General features: G+C 48.7%; 1 protein-coding gene across 1 annotated transcript in view; it reads left to right on the plus strand.

The window, feature by feature from the left end:
* The window catches only part of anxa6 (annexin A6), a 103,402-nt gene that overhangs the window by 51,181 nt on the left and 25,135 nt on the right, over positions 1-27,086 (plus strand). The window contains exons 15-18 of the mRNA XM_041194387.1: positions 5,946-6,027; positions 11,401-11,495; positions 18,247-18,360; positions 23,989-24,079. Coding sequence (XP_041050321.1) covers positions 5,946-6,027; positions 11,401-11,495; positions 18,247-18,360; positions 23,989-24,079 — 382 coding nt within the window. The remainder of the gene's footprint in view (positions 1-5,945; positions 6,028-11,400; positions 11,496-18,246; positions 18,361-23,988; positions 24,080-27,086) is intronic.

The following is a 27,086-nucleotide window of genomic DNA, read 5'->3' on the forward strand; positions in this document are numbered from 1 at the left end:
TTTGTACACTAGCTTTTTGGGATTCATGCATGAGGACCCCCAAATCCCTCTGTGCTGCAGCTTTCTGCAGTCTTTCTCCATTTAAATAATATTCAGCTCCTCTATTCTTCCTGCCAAAACGCATAATCTCACATTTTCCCACATTATATTCCATCTGTCAAGTTTCCATCTGCCCTCACAGGACTTCTTTCTCCCTCTCGTTCAACAATGGAAATTCAAGGCTTGTAACAAAACCTTGTTTTCTGGAACAACCAGACACTTCTGTGGGTGGCTAGAGGCTGCTTCCTTCACAGGCCTGTCTTCGCACAGCACACTCTTTAAAATCTCACATGGCCACACCTCATACAGCTTTCAATCTCTCCTTAAATATGTTTTTCTCTTTCATTTTTAAACCCATTGTGGACCATAAGACATAGGAGCAGAAATTAGGCCATTTGGCCCATCGAGTCTGCTCCGCCATTCAATCGTGGCTGATAAGTTTCTCAACCCCATTCTCCCGCCTTCTCCCCATAACCTTCGATCCCCTTACCAATCAAGAACCTATCTATCTCGGTCTTAAATGCACTCAATGACCTGGCCTCCACAGCCCTCTGTGGCAATGAATTGTACTGAAATTTCTTTTGAAAGTTACCTTTCCCAGAATCTCAAAACCTTTCATGTTATCTTTATGGCCACTACTTTTGGGAAAAGTAAATTTAAAAACTGTGCTTTATTCATTTATGATCTTTGCCAGTTGTAAAACTTCCTTTTTTCTCTCTTTGAAGCTCAACTGCTAAAAATTCAACTCCTCATTTACCTCCTAATGCAAAATCATATTCATATTGTATTCATGTGTATCCCATCTTAGCTTGTTCATCTCCATTTTGAAATGCCTGCTTTTACCTCAATGTCTTTGATGATTTTAACCTTGTAATCTGACTGTCTTCAGTTTAAATAGATTAGACACACACACACACACACACACACACACACACACACACACACACACACAGCCCCCACAAACCTGCTTCACAGTAGGCCACAGTAATATATATTTTCTTTACAATTGCACCTTTCTCAAATTCAGGATGTGCAAAAACTCTTTATCGCCAATTAAGTGCTTCTGAAGTGTAGTCATTGTTACAACATAGGGAAACGTAGCAGTCAGTGAAACTGATTCCCATTAAATGCTGATCAGCTTCTATTCTCCAAGGGCAATTTTGACAGGTTTCCAAGTCTGTTGTCCTTGAGGGGCCATTGGATGCCTTAGGTGGCTTCACGAGAACATAGAAAAATTTAAGTCTGTGACCCCATTAAGTCAGAAACTTGTCCCTTCCACCTGTGCATAAAAGTGGAACCTAAAGCAGACTGATGGCTGCTGAAAAGGGAAATAAAACATTTTGAGATGAATTTACTGTTCCAATTCTGATTTGTTTTGCTGTTTAGATCACTACGTTAATAGAGGCTCAGTTTTGATGTCACTTTTGTGAAAAATCACTGTTAAGCTGCCCACAGCCTGTTAATGAGTGTATACTTATTTAAGATATTCACAAGATGGTGACAGGGTCGGGAGAGAGACTTCAGAAACCCACTCCAAGGCACCGCGTACTTGCCGCAGCCACAGCTACACCATTATAGCCGACTGTTTACATGTAGGCTTTCCATCCTGAATATTTCCATAGGCTGTTTCGTGTTGTCGCAAGTTACTGATCAAAGGCCGTGGCAACAGGAAGTGCTGCCTCAGTAAGGTTAATAATTTTATATTGATGATTGAATCATATAGAGCAGAAGGAGGCCATTCAGCTCATTTTGCTTGTGCAATAGAATTGACTGAACACCTGAAATTGTTTAAAACACCCACGGACACTGGGGTACTGTCTCTTTAAGTGAAGAAATTGATTTGCTGGTGCCTCCTGCTATCCCACTAACACTGCTCTGCTCACGTTTCCTAGAGATCGGAATGTAAGTATCAACATATTGGGACTGATTTGTAAACTCCTCACCAGTATCTAATAGCTCCTAATACCCTCTCTCTAACCAATGACTTCTTCCCTCATGTTTTTCCATATTCTGATTAATGAATCGACTGACTGTGACCCTGCAACATTCTCCTGTTTGCCTCAGAACATTATGAGCTCTCGATGTTCGAATCCACTGTTCCTCTGTATTACCGGGCAGGGTCCACGTGCCCTGTGTGTTGTTTGGTTATGCACAGGGTCCTAGTGCTCTCTGCGTTACTGTTTTATATAGAGGTGGGTTACAGTTCACTCAGGGAGTCAGGTTGCTGTGGTAACATGCACTTTTACATACATGTTGCAGCCTGGAGCTGTAGATAGTGATGGTGGAGGCTCCAACATTCTTTCCCTCACGTGACTGACCAGGAATCTCTCCCACTCTTATCACCTGCCAGTGGCTGGTGTTGGAAGGGTTTACAAGTTGATACTTAACCTCTTTGGCCGTGTTATGAATGCACCTTCCTTGGCCATTAAGTTCTGGGGTGGGACTTGAACCCAGAGCTCCTGGCTCAGGGACACTACCCACTGCACCACAAAAGCTCCTCAAATCTATAGTTCCTGTGTTATACACAGGGTCCTAGTGCCCTGTGTGTTACTGGGCAGGGTCCTAGTGCCCTGTGTGTTCCTGGGCCGTGTCCTAGTGCCCTGTGTGTTCCTGGGCCGTGTCCTAGTGCCCTGTGTGTTCCTGGGCCGTGTCCTAGTGCCCTGTGTGTTACTGAGTTATACATGGGGTCCTAGTGCCCTGTGTGTTACTGGGCAGTGTCCTAGTGCCCTGTGTGTTCCTGGGCCGTGTCCTAGTGCCCTGTGTGTTCCTGGGCCGTGTCCTAGTGCCCTGTGTGTTCCTGGGCCGTGTCCTAGTGCCCTGTGTGTTACTGAGTTATACATGGGGTCCTAGTGCCCTGTGTGTTACTGGGCAGTGTCCTAGTGCCCTGTGTGTTACTGGGCAGTGTCCTAGTGCCCTGTGTGTTCCTGGGCCGTGTCCTAGTGCCCTGTGTGTTCCTGGGCCGTGTCCTAGTGCCCTGTGTGTTACTGAGTTATACATGGGGTCCTAGTGCCCTGTGTGTTACTGGGCAGTGTCCTAGTGCCCTGTGTGTTACTGGGCAGTGTCCTAGTGCCCTGTGTGTTCCTGGGCCGTGTCCTAGTGCCCTGTGTGTTCCTGGGCCGTGTCCTAGTGCCCTGTGTGTTCCTGGGCAGGGTCCTAGTGCCCTGTGTGTTACTGAGTTATACATGGGGTCCTAGTGCCCTGTGTGTTACTGGGCAGTGTCCTAGTGCCCTGTGTGTTACTGGGCAGTGTCCTAGTGCCCTGTGTGTTACTGGGCAGTGTCCTAGTGCCCTGTGTGTTACTGGGCAGGGTCCTAGTGCCCTGTGTGTTACTGGGAAGGGTCCAAGTGCCCTGTGTGTTCCTGGGCAGGGTCCTAGTGCCCTGTGTGTTACTGGGCAGTGTCCTAGTGCCCTGTGTGTTACTGGGCAGGGTCCTAGTGCCCTGTGTGTTACTGGGAAGGGTCCAAGTGCCCTGTGTGTTCCTGGGCCGTGTCCTAGTGCCCTGTGTGTTACTGGGCAGGGTCCTAGTGCCCTGTGTGTTACTGCGCAGGGTCCTAGTGCCCTGTGTGTTCCTGGGCCGTGTCCTAGTGCCCTGTGTGTTACTGGGCAGGGTCCTAGTGCCCTGTGTGTTACTGGGCAGGGTCCTAGTGCCCTGTGTGTTCCTGGGCAGTGTCCTAGTGCCCTGTGTGTTACTGGGCAGGGTCCTAGTGCCCTGTGTGTTCCTGGGCCGTGTCCTAGTGCCCTGTGTGTTACTGGGCAGGGTCCTAGTGCCCTGTGTGTTACTGAGTATACATGGGGTCCTAGTGCCCTGTGTGTTCCTGGGCCGTGTCCTAGTGCCCTGTGTGTTACTGGGCAGGGTCCTAGTGCCCTGTGTGTTCCTGGGCAGTGTCCTAGTGCCCTGTGTGTTACTGGGCAGGGTCCTAGTGCCCTGTGTGTTCCTGCGCAGGGTCCTAGTGCCCTGTGTGTTCCTGGGCCGTGTCCTAGTGCCCTGTGTGTTACTGGGCAGGGTCCTAGTGCCCTGTGTGTTCCTGCGCAGGGTCCTAGTGCCCTGTGTGTTCCTGCGCAGGGTCCTAGTGCCCTGTGTGTTCCTGAGCAGGGTCCTAGTGCCCTGTGTGTTACTGGGCAGGGTCCTAGTGCCCTGTGTGTTACTGGGCAGGGTCCAAGTGCCCTGTGTGTTACTGGGCAGGGTCCTAGTGCCCTGTGTGTTCCTGGGCCGTGTCCTAGTGCCCTGTGTGTTACTGGGCAGGGTCCTAGTGCCCTGTGTGTTCCTGGGCCGTGTCCTAGTGCCCTGTGTGTTACTGGGCAGGGTCCTAGTGCCCTGTGTGTTACTGAGTTATACATGGGGTCCTAGTGCCCTGTGTGTTCCTGGGCCGTGTCCTAGTGCCCTGTGTGTTACTGGGCAGGGTCCTAGTGCCCTGTGTGTTCCTGGGCCGTGTCCTAGTGCCCTGTGTGTTACTGGGCAGGGTCCTAGTGCCCTGTGTGTTCCTGCGCAGGGTCCTAGTGCCCTGTGTGTTCCTGGGCAGTGTCCTAGTGCCCTGTGTGTTCCTGAGCAGGGTCCTAGTGCCCTGTGTGTTCCTGGGCAGTGTCCTAGAGCCCTGTGTGTTACTGAGTTATACATGGGGTCCTAGTGCCCTGTGTGTTACTGGGCAGGGTCCAAGTGCCCTGTGTGTTACTGGGCAGGATCCTAGTGCCCTGTGTGTTACTGAGTTATACATGGGGTCCTAGTGCCCTGTGTGTTACTGGGAAGGGTCCAAGTGCCCTGTGTGTTACTGGGCAGGGTCCTAGTGCCCTGTGTGTTCCTGGGCAGGGTCCTAGTGCCCTGTGTGTTCCTGGGCAGTGTCCTAGTGCCCTGTGTGTTCCTGGGCAGGGTCCTAGTGCCCTGTGTGTTACTGGGCAGGGTCCTAGTGCCCTGTGTGTTACTGAGTTATACATGGGGTCCTAGTGCCCTGTGTGTTACTGGGCAGGGTCCAAGTGCCCTGTGTGTTACTGGGCAGGGTCCTAGAGCCCTGTGTGTTACTGAGTTATACATGGGGTCCTAGTGCCCTGTGTGTTACTGGGCAGGGTCCTAGAGCCCTGTGTGTTACTGAGCTATACATGGGGTCCTAGTGCCCTGTGTGTTACTGGGCAGGGTCCTAGTGCCCTGTGTGTTACTGGGCAGGGTCCTAGTGCCCTGTGTGTTACTGAGTTATACATGGGGTCCAAGTGCCCTGTGTGTTACTGGGCAGGGTCCTAGTGCCCTGTGTGTTACTGAGTTATACACGGGGTCCTAGTGCCCTGTGTGTTACTAGGGTGTCCCAACCACACCCCAGATTTAACTCTTAGTTGGAGTGAGTATCTGGTATCAGTAGTTGCCATGAGGCGCTTCAACTGATGTCAGTAGCCCTCCATCTACCCTCCCTATACCCCTCCAAGCTAGGTTGGCCTGGGTACGAGAGCAACCAGCGGATCCCTATCCATTGGTCCCTTTGGAATAGTCTAGAAGAGGTTCTGCTGTGATGCCCACTACAGTCAAATAGCCCACCATTTAGGAAGCGATTTGGAGCTGGTCCAAAACTGTGTCATTGACAAAGAAGAGAGAGAAAAGCCTGGCAAAACATTTTCCTATTCAGGGTTTCGTCCCATTTCCCCTTTTGAAAGTTACTATTGAATCTGCTTCCGCTGCCCTTTCTGGCAGAACATTCCAGAACACCACAACTCGCTGCGTAAAAAAAATTAAAATCTTCCCATAACATCCCATAAGCATGTCACCATGGGAACCGTGCAGAGCGATGGAGAGATGTCGGGCTGCATTCCAACGGGGTTCCCCTCACTCTTCTCTCCCTCCACACCAACCACCCCTCCTGCCTCCCCACTACCTCATTCCATACTCCACTCTCACTTACCAATGCCGTCTTATTTCTTCCTGAACAGCTAAAAGGGACGGTGCGCCCAGCTCCCGATTTCAAGCCAGAAGTGGACGCCAAGGCACTCCGCAAGGCGATGAAAGGATTCGGTCAGTGATTACCCGCAGAATCAGAGAAAGTTCCAGAATACAAACCGGCCATTCGGCCCGTCAAGGCAGAACTGGGGTTTTTATAGGTTCTGCACCCTCGCCACAATCTGCCCACCCTGATCCCATGGATGCAGTTTCGCAGAGGGGTGGTGTCACTGGACTAATAGTCTGTGAGCGTAAGATCAAACCCCAACAGCCGTGCATATTTTGAACAATTGAAATCGGTTGGGAAATCTTTATTTTCTTTGTTCCTTCATGGGATGTGGGCATTGCTGGCGAGGCCGGCAATGTTGCCCATCCCTACTTGCCCTTGAACTGAGGGGCCTGCTAGCTCATTTCAGAGGGCAGTTAAGAGCCAACCATGTTGCTGTGGGCCTGGAGTCACATATAGGCCCAGACCAGGTAAGGATGGTGGATTTCCTTCCCTAAAGGGCATTGGTGAATCAGATGAGTTTTTAAGACAGTATCTGGATTTATAAAACCTGATAGCAGCAGCGATGACCATGAAGAGGTCAGATTGTTGTAAAAACTCCATCTGGTTCACTAATGGCTCTTTATGAAAGGAAGCCTGCCCATTTATCCTGGAGTTTAGAAGAATGAGAGGCGATTGAAACAAATACATTTCTTAAAGGGTTTGACAGGGTAGACACTGAGAGGTTGTTTCCCCCTGGCTGAGGAACTTAGAACATATGAACAAGGGGCAGGAGTAGGCCATTCAGCCCCTCGAGCCTGCTCCACCACGTAATAAGGTCATGGCTGAAAGTAACCTCAAATCTGCATCCCACCGACCCCCGATAACCTATCACACCAGGACCACAGCCTCAGAATAAGGGGTCGGCCATTTAAGACTGAGATGAGGAGAAATTTCTTCACTCGGAGGGAATTCCCTACCCTCGAGGACTGTGGAGGTTCAGTCACTGAGCACTAAAAGCAATAGGGTTGTTGTGGTGGGTGATTTTTAACTTTCCCTATATTGACTGGGAATCACTTAGTGCTAGGGGTTTGGATGGTGCAGAATTTGTAAGGTGCATCCAGGAGGGCTTCCTGTGACAATATGTAGATAGTCCAACTAGGGAAGGGGCAATACTGGACCTGGTATTAGGGAATGAACCCGGCCAGGTGGTCAAAGTTTCAGTAGGGGAGCATTTCGGGAAAAGTGACCATAATTCAGTAAGTTTCAAGGTACTGGTGGATAAGGATAACAGGAGTCCTTGGGTTAAGGTGCTTAATTGGGGGAAGGCTAATTACAACAATATTAGGCAGGAACTGAGAAATCTAGACTGGAGGAGGATGTTTGAGGGCAAATCAACAACTGACAGGTGGGGGGCTTTCAAACGTCAGTTGATAAGAATTCAGGACCAGCATGTTCCTGCTAGGATGAAGGATAAGCATGGCAAGTTTCAGGAACCTTGGATAACGAAGGATATTGTGAGATTAGTCAAAAAGAAAAGGGAAGCAATCGTAAGGGCTAGAAGGCTGGGAACAGATGAAGCCCGTGGAGAATATAAAGAAAGTAGGAAGAAACTTAAGCAAGGAGTCAGGAGGGCTAAAAAGGGTCATGAAAAGTCATTGGCAACCAGAATTAAGGAAAATCCCAAGGCCTTTTATACATAAGTAGCCAGGGAAAGGGTGGGCCACCCAGGGACAGAGGTGGGAATCTGTGTGTGGAGCCAGAAGAAATGGGAGAGATACTAAATGAATACATCTCATCAGTATTCACCAAAGAGAAGGACTTAGTGGTCGATTTGTCTAGGGAAGAGTGTGTAGATAGCCTGGATCACGTTAAGACTTAAAAAGAGGTGTTAGGTGTCTTGAAGAATATTAAGGTGGATAAGTCCCCAGGGCCAGATGGGATCTATCCCAGAGTACTGAGGGAGGCAAGGGAGGAGATTGCTGGGGCCTTGACAGAAATCTTTGTATCCTCACTGGCTACGGGTGAGGTCCCAGAGGACTGGAGAATGGCCAATGTTGTTCCATTGTTTAAGAAGAGTAGCAGAGCTAATCCAGGAAATTACAGGCCGGTGAGCCTTACGTCAGTGGTAGGGAAGTTATTGGAGAAGATTCTTCGTGATAGGATTTACTACCATTTGGAAGCAAATGGGCGTATTAGTGAGAGGCAGCATGGTTTTGTGAAGGGGATGTCGTGTCTCACTAACTTGATCGAGTTTTTCGAGGAAGTGACAAAGATGATCGACGATGGAAGGGCAGTGGATGTTATCTACGTGGATTTCAGTAAGGCCTTTGACAAGGTCCCACATGGCAGACTGGTACAGAAGGTAAAGTTGCACGGGATCAGAGGTGAACTGGCAAGATGGATACAGAATTGGCTTGGTCGTAGAAGACAGAGGGTAGCAGTGGAAGGGTGCTTTTCTGAATGGAGTGCTGTGACTAGTGGAGTTCTGCAGGGGTCAGTGCTGGGACCTTTGCTGTTTGTGGTATACATAAATGATTTGGAGGAAAATGTAACTGGGCTAATTAGTAAGTTTGCGGATGACACTAAGGTTGGAGGAGTTTCAGATAGTGAAGAGGATTGTCAAAGGATACAACGGGATATAGATCGTTTGGAGACTTAGGCTGAGAAATGACAGATGGAGTTTAATCCGGACAAATGCGAGGTAATGCGTTTTGGAAGGTCTAATACAGGCAGGAATTATACAGTAAATGGCAGAACCCTTAGGTGCATCAACGGGCAGAGGGATCTGGGTGTACAGGTCCACAGGTCACTGAAAGTGGCAACGCAGGTGGATAAGGTAGTCAGGAAGGCATATGGCATGCTTGTCTTCATTGGCAGGGGTATTGAGTATAAAAGCTGGGAAGTCATGCTGCAGCTGTATAGAACCTTGGTTAGGCCACACTTGGAGTGTTGCATGCAGTTCTGGTCACCACATTACCAGAAGGATGTGGAGGCGTTGGGGGGGGCGGGGGTGCAGAGGAGGTTTACCAGGATGCTGCCTGGTCTGGAGGTTATTAGCTATGAGGAGAGGTTGGAGAAATTCGGATTGTTCTCACTAGAGCGACGGAGATTGAGGGGCGACTTGATAGAAGTTTACAAAAATTATGAGTGGCATGGACAGAGTAGATAGTCAGAAACTTTTTCCAGGGTGGAAGAGTCAATTACTAGGGGACATAGATTTAAGGTGAGAGGAGGAAACTATAGAGCAGATGTGCAGGGCAAGTTTTTAACACAGAGGGTAGTGAGTGTCTGGAATTCACTGCCAGAGGAGGTGGTGGAAGCAGGTACGATAGTGGTGTTTAAGAGGCAGCTTGACAAATACATGAATAGGATGTGGAATAGAGGGATATGGACCCTGGAAGTGCAAATTGTTTTAGTTGACGGGCAATATGATCGGCGCAGGCTTGGAGGGCCGAAGGGCCTGTTCCTGTGCTGTACTTTTCTTTGTTCTTTGTTCTTTGTACGTTCAAGACGGAGGTTGAGAGATTTTTGGACAGGAAAGGAAATGAAGGGATTTGGGGATAGGGTGGGGAGGGGATGTTGATGTAGAACAGGCTCAAGGGGCCAAATGGCCTACTCCTGCTCTGATTTCTTTTGTTCTTATGTTACCTGGTCTGGCACTTTGTGGCTTCAGTCCCACCCCAGTGTGACTCCTAAGTGCCCTCTAGTGGCCCAGTAAGTTACTCAGTTTGTATCTAATTGCTACTCAGGGTAAAGACGGTTGGGTGATAAATGCTAGTGATGGCCTCATAAATCAATGAATTTTAAAAACTCTCTTGACCCCACACCACAGTCCTGCGATATTCCTTTGCCAAGCAGCTGTTGAATTTCCTCCAAAAACAATTTATGGACAATGGGCTTTGGGATGTAGACATGCACAGCAGTTCATAAATAATCAAACTAGTTCAAATACTTGTCCCCGAGAAGCTGCATTGGCTCCTGCCCAATCACTGAACAGTGAATTCCTTGCTGGAAACTTGTCTCTCACTGTCCAGTTCACAGACAGTGAGGAACCTGACACTGTGTGTAATCCAGCTGTTATTTTGTGGACCTGGGTGTTTGTTGCTGGGAGAATGGAACAGAAAGCCATGGCTAAAGGAATTACATTCATATAGCACCTTACACATTCTCTTACTACGAGGAGATGGTGGTATAACGTCAATGTCACTGCACAATAATCTGAAGGCCCAAGGGGATATGTGTTTGAATCCTACGATGGCGGAATTTAATTAATTAATTCAATTGATTAATTTAAATATCTGGAATTGAAAACTAATCTCAGTAATGGTGACCATGAAATTATCATTGATTGTTGTAAAGACTCATACCTGGTTTACTAGCAAGTGTCCTTTAGGGAAGGAAATCTGCCATCCTTACCTGGTCTGGCCCACATGTGACTCCAGTCCCACAGCAATGTGGTTGACTCTTAACTGCCCCCTGAAATGGCCGAGCAAGCCACTCAGTTCAAGGGCCACTGGGCAACTAATGCTGGCCTCGCCAGAGATGCCCACATCCCATGAAAGAATTAAATAAGAAATCGGACTAGGCCCCTTGTGCCCGCTCCACCATTCAATAAGATCATGATGAATCTTCAATCCCAACTCCACTTTCCTGACTGATCCCCACATTCCTTGGTTCCAGGGATCCCACAAACACCAGAGGTGAATGATCAGCTGATCTGTTTTAGTGATGGTGGTTGAGGAATAAATATTAGCCTCAGGGAGAATTCTGCTCTTTATCAAAGTAGTGACTGAGAGGGTAGTTGGGCTCTCAGTTTAGAGTCTCACCTGAAAGGCAGCACCTCCAACAGTAGGAAGACTTGATGTTTTTACAATGATCAATGACTTGAGTCCATAACTTTCATGACACAGAGGTGAGAGTGTGGTGGTGGGATGTTACCGTTTGCCCAGAGAGTCCAAGTTACTGTGGTAATGTACACTTTTACATACATGTTATAGTCTGGAGGTACAGATAGTGATGGTAAAGGCTTCAATGTTCTCTCCATCACTTGGCTGACCAGGAATTTCTCCTAATCTTATTGCCTACCAGTGGCATGTGTTGGAAGGATTTGCAGGTTGATGCTCAACCTGTTTGGCTACCTTCTGAAAGCACCTTCCTTGGCCATCAAGTCCTGGAGTGGGACTCAAACCCAGAGCTCCTGGCTCAAAGGCAGGGACACTACCCACTGTGCCACAAGACTGCCTTCTCTAAATCATAGTTGAGCCTATGTGGAACCACATCTTGCTGTGTTGAGAGTAAGGAGATTGAGGGAAACAGTGAGCAGCTGTCACAGAGAGACAGACTGTACAGATTTAAATGCCTCGCCTGCCCCTGTGTCTGGGAAAATGGTCTGTTAATGGATGTTTTGGCTGCGATTGCAGAGTGATGTTTAATGTGTCCCGTTTGGTTTTTCATTTCAGGCACCGATGAAGAAACAATCATTGATATAATTACCCAGAGAAGCAATGCACAGAGACAGCAGCTGCGACAGCAGTTTAAATCTCAACTGGGCAGGGTAGGTCACTTGTTCAACACTGGAGATCAACCACCTCATAGAGTCATACAGTTCACAAGGAGGCCATTCAGCCCACTGAACCTGTGCCAGCTCTTAGACAGAGCCATCCAGTTAATCCCACTCTCCTGCTCTTTCCACAAAGCTCTGTCAATTTATTTTTCACTTCAGTTATTTATCCAATTCTATTTCAAAGGCAATTATTGGGCTGTGCATTCCAAATCTCTAACCACTCACTGTATTTAAAAAAAAAAGATTTTCCTCATGTTGCCTTTAGTTCTTCTGCCAATCACCATAAACCTGTGTCCTCTGGTTACCAACCCTTATGCCGGTGCAAACAGTTTCTCGCTGTTTAATTCTGTGATTGTGAGCACTTCTATTCAATCTCAGCTTAACCTTCTCTGCTCTAAGGAGAACAATCCTCTCTTCTCTAGATACACTGCAGGAACTCATCAACCTTGATGTTATTCTAACATTATTGCTATTACAGCATTAAAATTAACAACATTCTCACTTCAATCCCTTGAAGTCAGAGGTTCGGGCAGTCCGGAGGCTTTATAACCCTTCCACACCTTGTTCGCCACTCTGTCGGGAGAATGGTTTGCTCTGGTGTTTCTTGTTCTTGTTGTAGACTTGGAGGTTGGGCTGGTGTTCGGGTATGCTTTCACCCGTTTCTTCCATTGCTTGATGTTAAACCACGCCTGGTTGGTCTGGCGAGTTTGGTGGTGCATGGTTATTGTTGCTCTTGATCGTTTCTTGTGAGGCGGATGAAAATGATATTCATCTGCTCGGCAGAGTTTTTTTCTCTCTTTTCCATGCTCGCAGATGCTGAGGAAGATCTCTCCTGTCTCAAGAAGAAGACTGAGTAGCATGTTCACTTCTGCTTTTTGTTGTTGATGGTGTGTAACTGATACCAGGCTCCAGCATCCCTTATGGTTTTGGCTCACTGGCTGGAAGTTGCTGTGCGTGCACAGTAGTTGGTGTGTCTACCAACTGCACTATCATCACAATTGGAGGTAGAGGCTGCTCAGATGGTTGATCCTTCTCTGGTACCACGTCCACTGGAGGTGAAATGGTAATCTCATGTGTGGGAGGCTGGTCTGACCACTGGGGACCTGGAAAGATGATGTGCAAACCTGCTCCACTAAAAGAGAAAAGAGATCACAGGTGAAATCAGAACCTGAATACTATTTAGTGTTTGAGGACTCAGGACAGAGCTGTTCTGGCCAACTAACGACAGTGGTAGTCATGACATCTTCCGCTGGCTGGATAAGATCGAGGGCTACGCAGGCATCTTTGCTGAGAAGAGAGAAAGGCTGATTGTGGACTATCTACAAAGATTTGTTTGTCACCTTAACTCAGTGATTCAAGGACCATGCCGAGACTCCCGCTGCTCCGTACAGTGGAGCGTCTGGCATTCGAATCCAATGGCCTTACAACCATGGTTCCTCGTCTGACAGGACTGTCACACTGGCACTTGAAGCTAATTTAAAATTTGTTCCATGACCATTTACCAGGATATCAGCATTCCAAAATGAAGCACCGCATTCTCTGATGTCACCCAAGGAGAATGGCTGTGAATCTTCTGAGTCTTCGGTCTTGACCTCGTGGATGACCTTTTGGCCATCTGTGTGGTGTTGGGGTTTTGACTTGCACAGTTTGCCAAAGTGTCCCTGTCTGTTACAGTGGAAGCATTGGGCTGTACTCACAGGACCCTGATCTCTCCTGTGAGGGTGATTCTCACCACAACGCTGGCAAGGTCGCTCTGCTGGGCAGTTCAGGGGTTGTTTTCCCTGACTTGGGTGGTCCCTGTGTTTTTGTGACTTTGATAAGCTGGACCGAGGGTTAGTTTCTGCCCCATGTAGTGTTTCCTCCCCTTAGGATGATCCAGTGTTGTCCGCGTAGCTCAGACAGCCTAGCTGACTGGATCACATCATCAAGGGTTAGATCACCTTTGGTTTGTAGGAGGTCAGAGAGTGAATCGTCTGCCACACCCACCACGATTCTGTCTGGGATGAGCTCAGACTTTAAACCACCATCGTCACATCCTCCTCGATAGAGATCGTCAATGAAGGAATCGACAGGCTCCCCAGGGAGCCGGACTCTGATTAAATTTATCTCTCTCCCCGGAATCTTTTGGATGTCCAGTTAAAATGAATGTTGAAAGATTTCAAAACATCATCAACATCTTGTCGTGCAGTGATGTCGTCTGCGATTGGCCCTATCAAGTGAAGGAGCATACTAACTGTCCTGCCTCTGATTTTGCAGCAGAGCTGTATCTTAAAAATCTTCTTCAAAGACTCCAATTCTGTGACTGGTCTGGGCCGGGGGTGGATCCCAGTGGAGCTGGAAGTGTGGAATCGCAAACCACGTCCGTGGATTTTAAAAGTACAGGTACAGCTTTAAGAGAATACAGGCTCCCAAGATGGCGTCGCCAGTTACTGCTGAACAAAGGATCTTTCCGCGCTTGCCGGATTTTGGCTGGCTTTGCCAATTGGTATAGCTGCGTGCTTCAGTTCGGAGAAGGAGGGACCGCGATGGGGGCAGAGGTTGGTTGGCTGCCGACTTAATTACTTCGGCGGTATCGCGTTATGAGTCTGGGGCTCTTGGAGAAGAATCGCGGGTTCGATGCTTCCGAACCTGGACGGCTGTGAGGTACCCGGAGCGGGCGATGTGAAATTCTTAATGATTTTTATTCCTTCCCTTGCCAGACTTGGGAGCCATGCGCCAAGATTGGGAGTCTGGGATCGGGGTTAGTGACTTTCAAACAGTGCTCCTGAGGAATGACTTCAATAAAATTCCAGGGCTGGCTGCCCTGGAATTTTGTCAAAATGTTCCCTTACCCTTGCGGCTGCGAGCTCTGCTTGCTGAAACTAGACCTTCAAGGAGGATTCAATGGGGTCTTTTGCTTGAGTAAAATTTCTACTCTTCTTGTTTGCTTCCAGGCTCTTATGTCTCTGGAGCTTTTTCTTTCTGGTGTAACTGTCTCAGCGTCAGTTGATTCATCTGAGAGATGTGTTCAGTGCAAACTCCATTGTAGGTGTCCCATTTCTTAGCTTTCTTGTGAAGATGGGGTTTTTAATCCCGAGGCTGCCAACATGAAGAATTCTGCTTCCGACACAGAATCACAGAATCACACAGTGCAGAAGAGGCCCTTCGGCCTATCGCGTCTGAACCGACATGTGAGAAACACCTGACCTACCTCCCTAATCCCATTTACCAGCACTTGGCCCATAGCCTTGAATGTTATGATGTGCCAAGTGCTCATCCAGGTACTTTTTAAAGTGTGAGGCAACCCTCCTCCACCACCCTCCCAGGCAGCGCATTCCATATCGTCACCACTCTCTGGGTAAAAAAGTTTTTCCTCACATCCCCCCTAAACCTCCTGCCCCTCACCTTGAACTTATGCCCCCTTGTGACTGACCCTTCAACTAAGGGGAACAGCTGCTCCCTATCCACCCTGTCCATGCCCCTCATAATCTTGTACACCTCGATCAGGTCGCCCCTCAGTTTTCTCTGCTCCAATGAAAACAACCCAAGTCTATCCAACCTCTCTTCATAACTTAAATGTTTCATCCCAGGCAACATCCTGGTGAATCTCCTCTGCACCCCCTCCAGTGCAATCACATCCTTCCTATAATGTGGCGACCAGAACTGCACACAGTGCTCCAGCTGTGGCCTCACCAAGGTTCTATACAACTCCAACATGACCTCCCTACTTTTGTAATCTATGCCTCGATTTATAAAGGCAAATGCGCCATATGCCTTTTTCACCACCCCAGTAACGTGCCCCTCCGCCTTCAGAGATCTATGGACACACACGCCAAGGTCCCTTTGTTCCTCAGAACTTCCTAGTGTCATGCCATTCATTGAATACTTTCTTGTCAAATTACTCCTTCCAAAGTGTATCACCTCATATTTTTCAGGGTTAAAATCCATCTGCCACTTATCTGCCCATTTGACCATCCCGTCTATATCTTCCTGTTGCCCAAGACACTCAACCTCACTGTTAACCACCCGGCCAATCTTTGTGTCATCCGCAAACTTACTAATCTTACCCCCCACGTAGTCATCTATGTCGTTTATATAAATGACAAATAATAGGGGACCCAGCACAGATCCCTGTGGTACACCACTGGACACTGGCTTCCAGTCACTAAAGCATCTGTCGTCACCCTCTGTCTCCTACAACTAAGCCAATTTTGAATCCACCTCATCAAATTACCCTGTGTCCCATGATACACCATGAAGTAGGCTTTGCATCTGGAGTATGTTAACAGCAAGTTTTTATTAACAATTCAGAACAATGTATATATTTATAGTAGAAGGTACCGATATAGAGCTAACCTCATTCTAGGACTTAACCCAACTGTGTCTATCTCCAGACTGACCCTTGCTCTGGCTCAGGTGTCTTCTTACATCACTATGTGGGCGGTACTGTACTCAGTCCCACATTAACCATTTATATACCAGAAACTACTACTACAGGAAACTCCGTAGCTCTTTCCCCATACCCCTCTTCTAAAAAATCCTTTTTAAGTATTTATCCAATTCCCTTCTGAATGTTACAATTGAATCTGCTTCCACCACCCTCTCAGCCAGCACATTCCAGGTCATTCCAGGCATTTAATGGGAATTTGCGGCGATCTACAATACTTTTAGGTGCTTTCAGGTGGCAGAGTTATTTCAGGTGTGACAGTGCAGACTGGGTGGGATATTAAAGGGTGTGGGAATGAGGGAAGAGGGATTAGTCTGGGTAGGATATTATTGGGTGTGGGGAGTGAGGGGAGAGTGGGATTAGACTGGGTGGGATATTAAAAGGTATGGGAATGAAGGAAGAGGGATTAGACTGGGTGGGATATTATTGGTTGTGGGGAGTGAGGGGAGAGTGGGATTAGACTGGATGGAATACTAAAGGGTTCAGGAGTGAGGGTAAGAGTGGGATTAGACTGACTGAGAGTGAGAAGGAGAGTGGGATATTAAAGGGTGTGGGGAGTGAGGAAAGTAGGATTAGACTGGATGGGATATTAAAGGATGCGGGGAGTGAGGGAGAGAGTGGGATTCGACTGGGTGAGATATTAAAGGGTGTGGGGAGTGAGGAGAGTGGGATTCGACTGGGTGAGATATTAAAGGGTGTGAGGAGTGAGGAGAGTAGGATTAGACTGAGTGGGATATTAATGGGTACTGGGTGGGATATTAATGGGTGTGGGGAGTGAGGGAGAGAGTGGTATTAGACTGGGTGAGATATTGAAGGGTGTGGGAAGTGAGGAGAGTAGGATTAGACTGGGTGGGATATTAATGGGTGCGGGGAGTGAGGGAGAGAGTGGGCTTAGACTGGGTGGGATATTAATGGGTGTGGGGAGTGAGGGCGAGAGTAGGATTAGACTGGGTGGGATATTAATGGGTGTGGGGAGTGAGGGAGAGAGTAGTACTAGACTGGGTGAGATATTGAAGGGTGTGGGGAGTGAGGAGAGTAGGATTAGACTGGGTGGGATATTAATGGGTGTGGGGAGTGAGGGAGAGAGTAGTACTAGACTGGGTGAGATATTGAAGGGTGTGGGAAGTGAGGAGAGTAGGATTAGACTGGGTGGGATATTAATGGGTGTGGGGAGTGAGGGCGAGAGTAGGATTAGACTGGGTGAGATATTGAAGGGTGTGGGGAGTGAGGAGAGTAGGATTAGACTGGGTGGGATATTAATGGGTGCGGGGAGTGAGGGAAAGAGAGGGATTACGAAACAAAAACAGAAAATGATGCAAAACTCAGCAGGTCTGACAGCATCTGTGGAGAGAGAGAAACAGAGTTAACATTTCCAGTCCGTATGACCCTTCTTCAGAGTTTTTTTCTCTCCACAAATGCTGTCAGACCTGCTGAGTTTTTCCAGTATTTTCTGTTTTTGTTTCAAATTTCCAGCATCCGCAGTGTTTTGCTTTTATCAGAGAGAGGGAGTAGACTGGGTGGGATATTAAAGAGTGTGGGGAATGAGGGAGAGAGTGGGATTAGACTGGGTGGGATATTAATGGGTGTGGGGAGTGAGGGCGAGAGTAGGATTAGACTGGGTGGGATATTAATGGGTGTGGGGAGTGAGGGAGAGAGTAGTACTAGACTGGGTGAGATATTGAAGGGTGTGGGAAGTGAGGAGAGTAGGATTAGACTGGATGGGATATTAATGGGTGCGGGGAGTGAGGGAGAGGGATTACGAAACAAAAACAGAAAATGATGCAAAACTCAGCAGGTCTGACAGCATCTGTGGAGAGAGAGAAATAGAGTTAACATTTCCAGTCCGTATGACCCTTCTTCAGAGTTTTTTTCTCTCCACAAATGCTGTCAGACCTGCTGAGTTTTTCCAGTATTTTCTGTTTTTGTTTCAAATTTCCAGCATCCGCAGTGTTTTGCTTTTATCAGAGAGAGGGAGTAGACTGGGTGGGATATTAAAGAGTGTGGGGAATGAGGGGGCAGTGGGATTAGACTGACTGCGATATTAATGGATGCAGGGAGTGAGGGGGAGATTGGGATTCAACTGGTAGCCCTGTAGTCAGAACAGCACAGATGCAAAAACAGAAAATACTGGAAATAATCAGGTTTGGCAGCATCTGTGGGGAAAGAAAAAGAGTTAACATTATGGGTTGATGACCTTTATCAGAACATGAATGGGCAGAATGGTCTGGCTGTACACGGGAATGTTCTGTGACTGTATTCCGATGCAATAAAATAACTTTACGTCCCATACCTATTACAGTTTTTGCTCTACCTTAGGATCTGATGGCAGACCTGAAATCAGAGGTTGGTGGCGTTTTACAAAAGATCATTCTGGGCTTAATGATGACTCCAGCTCAGTTTGATGCAAAGCAGCTGCAGAAAGCTATCCAGGTGAGAGGTGCGCTCCACTGCGCTGGTGTGTTTCTACCTTCCTCTATGTTAATACCTTATCAATTACATCGTTACGGTTTGTTCAAGTCAGTTAAGAGAAACAGTTGATGGATGTTAATTATCTTTGAGCACGTAAAAATAGGGGACATTTGGGACAGTGGGTTGAATGGGAAGGGTGCTCTGAGACTGAACAAGTCAATGAACCCTCTCTCGATAAAGAACAGACCTGAATCTTGGTTTCAGCTTCACCAATCGGCTTGGATCCAGTTAACACTCTACGTTGAAGTGCTCTCTCATGGTGGGCAGAGACCTCGTCTCAGACCTTCTGGAGCTTAGCTTTTACCTTCACCTCTTGGGAAATGAGTGGGTTTCCCAGGTAGAGCAGGGAAAATAAAGACAGAAGATACTTGCGTTTCTGTAGCGCCTTTCAAAACCTCAGGATGTCGCAAAGGGCTTCACAATCAATGAAATACATTTTTAAACATGTAGTGACTGTTGCAATATAGGAAACACACCAACTAACCTGTGCACAGCAAGCTTCCACAAACAGGAATGGGATAATGAATGTTTTAGTGATATTGATTAAGGGATAAGTATTGACCAGAACAGGAGGGCAAACTCCTCTTCTTTTCTTCGAAATAGTGGCTTTAGTTTTAACTTCTCATCTGGAAGGCAGAGGCTCCAACTGTGCAGCGCTCCCTCAGTACTGACCCTCCGACAGTGCAGCACTCCCTCAGTACTGACCCTCCGACAGTGCAGCACTCCCTCAGTACTGACCCTCCGACAGTGCAGCACTCTCTCAGCATTGACCCTCCAACAGTGCAGCACTCCCTCAGTACTGACCCTCTGACAGTGCAGCACTCCCTCAGTACTGACCCTCCGACAGTGCAGCACTCCCTCAGTACTGACCCTCCGACAGTGCAGCACTCCCTCAGTACTGGCCCTCTGACAGTGCAGCACTCCCTCAGTACTGAACCTCCGACAGTGTAGTGCTCCCTCAGTACTGACCCTCCGACAGTGCAGCACTCCTTCAGTACTGACTGTCCGACAGTGCAGCACTCTCTCAGCATTGACCCTCCAACAGTGCAGCACTCACTCAGTACTGACCCTCCGACAGTGCAGCACTCCCTCTGTACTGACCCTCCGACAGTGCAGCGCTCCCTCAGTACTGAACCTCCGACAGTGTAGTGCTCCCTCAGTACTGACCCTCCGACAGTGCAGCGCTCCTTTCAGTACTGACCCTCCGACAGTGCAGCACTCCCTCAGTACAGAACCTCCAACAGTGCAGCGCTCCCTCAGTTCTGACCCTCCAACAGTGCAGCGCTCCCTCAGTACTGACCCTCCAACAGTGCAGCACTCCCTCAGTACTGACCCTCCGACAGTGCAGCACTCCCTCAGTACTGACCCTCCAACAGTGCAGCACTCCCTCAGTACTGACCCTCCGACAGTGCAGCACTCTCTCAGGATTGACCCTCCAACTGTGCAGCACTCAGTACTGACCCTCCGACAGTGCAGCACTCCCTCAGTACTGACCTTCCGACAGTGCCGCGCTCTCTCAGTACTGACCCTCCGACAGTGCCGCGCTCCCTTGCCATAATTTTCTGTCCCCGTTGGTGTCAGGCATCATGGCGGGCGGTGGGGAGGGCGACAATATGGTGAGAAGGTCAAAACTCAGTTTCACGCCGGCATGAAAGGAGAGTGGGATCATCCGATGGTGTCGCCGTGGAGATCTCCTGGAAAGAAAAGGGTTCTGGTTGGTAGGTGATGGTGGGGAGGTGGAAGCTGATGCCAGGGGGATAAACAGTGATGGGGGAAAGGAAATGGGTGACAGGGGGGGAGGGGAAATGACAAGGGGAGCTTACTAGAAACTTGACTACGTTTTTTCAAAACGAAAGTGAGAGGAGCCCCGTGTTGGACGGGCGCAGGTGCTACGTGGGAGTGTGTTCAGTGAGTGGGCGGAGATACAGATCAGCTCAGACGGACAACTGGCAGAGAATCCCAGCAGGCAGCAGTGAAAATGCTCGGAATGGTGAGATGATTGTGATGAAGGAAGGCTCCATGTGCGTGGGAGAGTGCTTGCACCAGTCTCCAAAAAGCACTGCCACACACACGCACTTACCCCTCCAGAATCACTTGTGGTCTGACTGTGTGCGGCTGAACTGCTAGTGTGGGGGTGGAGGGTGGGTGGGATGCAGTGGGGAGGACTTGTGAAGTCTGTCCATGAAGCTGCAAAACAAAACAACATTGCACATTATTCAGTGAAACTGAATCTTTTTTCAGATTATACAGTGACAAAATGTGTTCACCTGTGCACCCACTTGTGATCAGAACTTCTTAACTCTTTAGACCTACCACTTCTTCTAGGTGCTGCCCTGACATCCGCAGCAGGGGTGGAGACAGCCTGTGCAATGGTCGGCCCTGTTACTATGATGACTTTGACGTGCGTCCTCTGGAGAGCCCAGTCTTCGAGGACCCCCAGCTTGCTTTGGCTGTCCTCCATGGGCCAGCTGCTCCCTCTGCAGTGACAAAGGCCAAGGCTGAGGTGGGGGTTGGTGGGGGGGGGTGGGGGAGGTGGTGGGCGGGGGGGGAGGTCACAGGCAAAGGGGACTCGGAGAGAGATGACAGCCTCTGAAATTCTTGAGTGGATGATTCAGGGGTTTCCAGCTGCTGCCCCTCCTCCCTTTGGGTGCCTGAGGGGCTGTCTCCTTGAGGAGGAAGAAGCACCTGGAGGGAGGTTGAAGTGCTCCGTTTCCCTCTCGGCGTCTCCACTGCAGGAACTCACTCGTGGACTCTGTGAGGGAGTGCAGGTCTGCACGCATCTCCGCATTCTGCTGCACCAGGGTCTCCATGGCGTCCACCATCCTCCCCGTAGAGACCTCCATACGCGTACATGTGGGCACCACTTTGTCAAAGAGCAGGAGGATGCATCCCTCTGACTCACATGCAGCTCTGTTTAAGGCTTCCAACAACTCTGGGTGATGTTTTCCCGCCTTCTGCTGACTCTCCACAATGAATTGGAAGGCCAAATTCAGACTAGGACCTCACAGATGCCTCTTCCCTCCAAGTGCTGGGGAGCTGGGCTGAACCTGCTTCCTCCTGCTGCAGACACGTGTCCACGCAGTGACCACCAGACTGTGAACCCGAGCCTGCTGTGTGTTCTAGGTTCCACTGAGGTGTGTGTCTCTGCGCTGGTGTTAAGCGCTGTGACGGGTCTCCCAGGCTGCTTATTTCCAACTCTTCAGTGGAGGAGGTGTCCCCTTGGCTGGAAGTGAGGACCTGGATGGAGCTGAGGGACTGTCTGGCTGAGGGTGTCGATTGTTTTGCAGAGCTCCCTGTGAACCAAAGTAGAGATCATTAGTGCATGGCAGCAGAGTCAAAAGCAGGAGAGAGAGGCACTCGCATTTGCAATGAGAGAGGGATGATGTGGTGCAGGATCCTCCTATGGGTGTTCACCCCCGATCTCACCATCACTTCAGGCACAGTCCATCTCCTCGCCAGTCAGCGCGATGGCACGCTGTTCAGAATGAGTGAGGGGCCTCATGTGGGCCACTCCACCCCTGGTCTGGGACCTCTCCCTGCTGTTGTGAGCCAGTTTCTCCTGCGTGGAAACAGATGTGGAGAGTGCGAGCGGGACACATGGCACTGGGTGGAATGTTTGTGTGGTGAGCGGAGCCATGGACAGGATGAGGCCCCGAGCTCGAGAGGATATGAGGCTGATGGAGATGTGAGGGTGTGTGTGAGAGTTAGTGGGGTTGTCACTTGAGGTGTGAGATCCCTGTGGATGTGTGATGGGTTTGTGAGTGTGTGAGTTGAGAGCGATGAGGTGGTTGCCTTACTCTGGCAGAATGGATGAGAGCATTCATCCTCTTCCTGCACTGGGTGGCTGACCTCCTCTGTGCTCTGGTGGCGCTGACCGCCACTGTCACTGCCTCCCAGACCGGATTGGTGACTCGGGTGCATCTTTTGGTGGAGAACGTTGAGGTGCTTTCCAGGGCATTCAGCAGGTGCCCCGGAGCGGCGTCGCTAAATTTGATGGCTGCTTTCGGGGGCCGTCTGTCACCTGGAACAGTCCTGGTCTGAGGACATGAAGTAGGCATGTGCTCTGGTGCCCTATAAACCTGGATCCTGGAGCGAGGAAGCAGTTAGGTCACAGCCTGATAGACAAATGTGATCATGCCGGCCAGCGATCCGGTGTGATTCCTGTAAATGTATTATTAATGAGGCTGGGAACAGGATGATATGGCACGAAAAGCTGCCATTGTGGCCAGGGGGAGGGGGTTGGGGGGGGGTGGTGGGGGGGACCCCTTTTCCTGGCCGCTACCGCACTTTTGCAAATCTGGGATGATTCCACCCCCTCAGTACTGACCCTCCGACAGTGCAGCACTCCCTCAGTACTGACCCTCCGACAGTGCAGCACTCCCTCAGTACTGACCCTCCGACAGTGCAGCACTCCCTCAGTACTGACCCTCCGACAGTGCAGCACTCCCTCGGCACTAATCCTCCGACAGTGCAGCACTCCCTCAGTACTGACCCTCCGACAGTGCAGCACTCCCTCAGTACTGACCCTCCGACAGTGCAGCACTCCCTCAGTACTGACTCTCCAACAGTGCGGCATTCCCTCAGTACTGACCCTCCAACAGTGCAGTACTCCCTCAGTACTGGCCCTCCCGACAGTGCAGCACTCCCTCAGTACTGACCCTCCGACAGTGCAGCGCTCCCTCAGTACTGACCCTCCGACAGTGCAGCGCTCCCTCAGTACTGGTCCTCCCAACAGTGCAGCACTCCCTCAGTACTGACCCTCCGACAGTGCAGCACTCCCTCAGTAGTGACTCTCCGACAGTGCCGCTGTGGCCCCTCATCACCCCCACCCCCCAACTCCCCCGCCATGCCAAAGTAAGGCTAATGGATTTCTGGGTTCTCAGCCAAGCCTCATTATGTATTCTGGGCTAAGAGCCCAGCCATCCATTAGAGTACTAAAACAGAATTGTGAAAATGTTTTCTTCTCAAATTATTATTTAATTCCACTTTGAAAGTTACTGCTGAATCTGTTGTCACCGCCCTATCAGACAGCACATTCCAGATCGCAAAATCTCGCAGTGTAAAAATATTTCACATCTCCCCCTCTGGCTGTTCTGTCAATGACCTTAAATCAGTGTCCTCTGGTTACTGACCCTCCCACCAGTTGAAGCAGTTTCTCCTCATTCGCCCTGTCAGAACCTCTCATTGTTTGATACGCTTCCGTGAAATCTGCCCTTGACATTTTTCTGCTTTGAGAACAACTATTCCAGTTTCTCCGCGTCTCTCAGGGGAATCAGAAGAACTGCCAGCTCTTCTTGTGATGGGGAACCCGCAACAAGACCCCCCTCCATGTGCATCGCAGACTCTGACTCTACCTCGGCCCCCCCCACCACAGACACACTCAATGAGGAGGCCAGTATTTAATGCTTTCAGCGAATCTGTCTCCTATTTTTGGAATTCTCTCCGGGAGGGGTACACGTTCAGTTGTTGAGTGTATTCAAGACTCACGATGGTAGATCGTTGGTCACTGAATGACAGAGCAGGCTTGAGGGGTCATGAGGGTTACTCCGGCTACTATTTCTTATGTTCTTCTGTTCTTCCCCTTTGCAGGGTATTGGCACTGACGAAAGGGCCCTGATAGAAATTGTGACCACAAGGACAAACCAAGAGATAAGAGCCATCAATGAAGCTTACAAAGAAGGTGAGGAACCACACAGGATAGATGGTCTATCACTTCCTGTGAGATAAGGAAAGCTTCACTATCCATCCACCCCCATTTGCCTTTTGCTACTCCATGTTCTATCTTGGCAGCACTGAGAATGAGGAACTCAGAAAAGGAGAGAAGTTGCAGGAATACTTTATCCAAAGGGCTGTTAAAGTTTACAGAATAAATTCTTAGGAAGTGCGCTCCAAGGTTATAGAGAAAGTGAAGGTTTGCATTTCTCTAGCACCTGTCATTTTCTCAGGTCACTTTACAGTCAAAGAAGCACTTTTTTGAAGCGAGTTATTGCTGCAATGTAGGAATTGAGGGAGATAATTTGCAGACAGCAAGATACCACAAAGAGCCATATGGTCACAACCTGATAGTCTCTTTTCGGAGATGTTAGTCGAGGGATAAATATCGGCCAATCAGATGCATGCTGCAGCAGAGAGAAAGGATTGGACAATGTGATCTGAAGGTAAGTCAGAGGGTTTCTTTTCAGTCACAAACAGGGCTTGTTGGGCCACATGGCCTTTTCCTTGTTGCTTTTAGATGTTCATGTCCTAACTCTGACTGACGGCTCTTTGGTGTGAGTCGATGTTTACGATCCCTTTCAAAATTGGAGGTACGAACTATCTATTTCAGTCCAATATTGTGATCAATGGACATCACTCTTATCTCAGAGTTAGAAGGTTGTGGGTTCAAGCAGCACTCCAGACAATTGAGTACAAAATCTAGACTGGCACTTCAGTGCAGTACTGAAGGAATGCTGCACTGTCAGAGGGTCAGTACTGAGGGAGCGCTGCACTGTCAGAGGGTCAGCGCTGAGGGAGTGCTGTACTGTCAGAGGGTCAGTACTGAGGGAGCGCTGTCCTGTCAGAGGGTCAGTGCTGAGGGAGTGCTGCACTGTCAGAGGGTCAGTACTAAGGGAGCGCTGCACTGTCAGAGGTGCAGTAATGAGGGAGCGCTGTCCTGTCAGAGGGTCAGTGCTGAGGGAGTGTTGCACTTTCAGAGGGGCAGTAATGAGGAAGCGCTGTCCTGTCAGAGGGTCAGTGCTGAGGGAGTGTTGCACTGTCAGAGGGTCAGTACTAAGGGAGCGCAGTCCTGTCAGAGGGTCAGTGCTGAGGGAGTGCTGCACTGTCAGAGCTGCAATAATGAGGGAGTGCTGTCCTGTCAGAGGGTCAGTGCTGAGTGAGTGTTGCACTGTCAGAGGGTCAGTTCTGAGGTAGTGCGTAGTAATTATGGTTTTATTTAGTGTGTAATATACCTTTAGGAGTAATACTTGTTAGGAAAAATCACATGATCTGTTGTTTACAAATAGGAGAGTAGCACAGGCTACCTCAGCAGTCAGTGTAGAGATAGAGTTGGAGTTGAAAGCACACATGTAGTTGCCACTGGGTATATTGTAAATATACTTAATGTTTCCACTTAAGAAGTTCAACTCTATTACCAATGGTACAACTTGACCACCCTGGCCACAAACTGGCAACAAGAATAAAACAGGATTGAACAGAAGAAATCAAGTTATAAAGAAACTGGTACTGTACCTCACCCAGTGACTGTAAGTAGCAAGCTCAGTTAGAATTGCAGAACTTATCCTCTCTCAAAATGCCACAGTTTGGGAGAATTGATCCTTTTGAACCAGCCACAGACAATTGGTCTCAATACATAGAACGCCTCATGTTCTTTTTTTCAAGCAAACGAGATAATGGGGGAAGAGAAGAGGCGAGCGATCCTCTTCAGTACTTGTGGGACCAAAACCTATGGTTTGATTTGAAGTTTGACAGCACCCAATGCCCCAGATTCTAAGCATTTCGATGAATTGGTGGACCTGGTGAAGGATCACTTTCCCGACCCAAGCCCTCAGTCGTGATACAGCAGTTCAGGTTTAATTTGTGAATTAGAACCATGGGTGAGGCAGTTGCATGCTACGTGGCAAATCTGAAGCAGCTAATGGAACATTATGAGTTTGGGACGACTCTGAATGACGTGCTCAGAGACTATTTAGTGTGCGGTGTGAAAGAGGACACTTCAGAAAGGATTATGGTCTGAAGTTAATCTGGATTTCAAGAGACAGCGCTGACCATGGAAAGTGCTGTAAGAGATTTTCAAGCAATACAGGGTGCGCAAAATGGCGCCATCCCCCACATCGGGTGGGAAACCCCAGCTGAAAAGGGCGTGAAAAAGCGAGACTCTGCCGAGAAGCAGGAAACAGCCCCCGCCAGCCGAAGAATAAAGTAAAGTAACTTAGCAGGGAGATTGAAGTATAATTTTAATAGAGATGGAAACAATTAGTCTCTTACCGATTGGCAGTTGAAAAAAATTGAATGCTACTAATGCCACAGAAATGGACATATGAAGAGGCAGCGCAAGGAAAGATTCAGGCAGAGTTGTGAACAAAAGAAGAAACCCAGTGAAATCTACAATGTAGAAGAGCAAATTCTGACATTTACTCATCGTTAAATCTGTAAATTGGAAAGACAGAACCAATGTTTGTCACAGTGAAAGTAAATGGAAAACCTGTTAAAATGGAAGTAGACACAGGGGCTTCCACTACAGTAATTGGGGAAAATACCTTCAGATATTTGAATAATAGTGAACATCAGTTAAGTTTAGAACAAACAGCTGCCAAGCTAAAAACATATACGGGTGAAGACATTAAAGCAAAAGGCATAAGCAGAGCAACTGTCCATTATGGAAGACAAATGGCAAAGCTCCCAGTGTTAGCATTGAGAGGCAGAGGACCAAGACTTCTAGGGTGAAATTGGCTAAGGGAAATCAACCTTGATTGGTCACTGATATTCCAAAAGGAAGCTGGAAGCGCTCCTGTTTTGGAAAAGGAGTGTGTAAGGACTCAGCAACCTGAAGAAATGCAGGTTGTCTTAAGCCAAAACCTCGAAGAACAGCAAAAAGAAAGTCGAAGAGACCCTGCTTGATGACAGAGTCTGAGACGAGGTGAACAACCTTCGCCAGGAAAACGAAAACCTGTTGAAAGACCTTCACACAC

Source organism: Carcharodon carcharias, chromosome 8 (assembly GCF_017639515.1).
Source record: "Carcharodon carcharias isolate sCarCar2 chromosome 8, sCarCar2.pri, whole genome shotgun sequence".
In the NCBI taxonomy this organism is placed as follows: Eukaryota; Metazoa; Chordata; class Chondrichthyes; order Lamniformes; family Lamnidae; genus Carcharodon; species Carcharodon carcharias.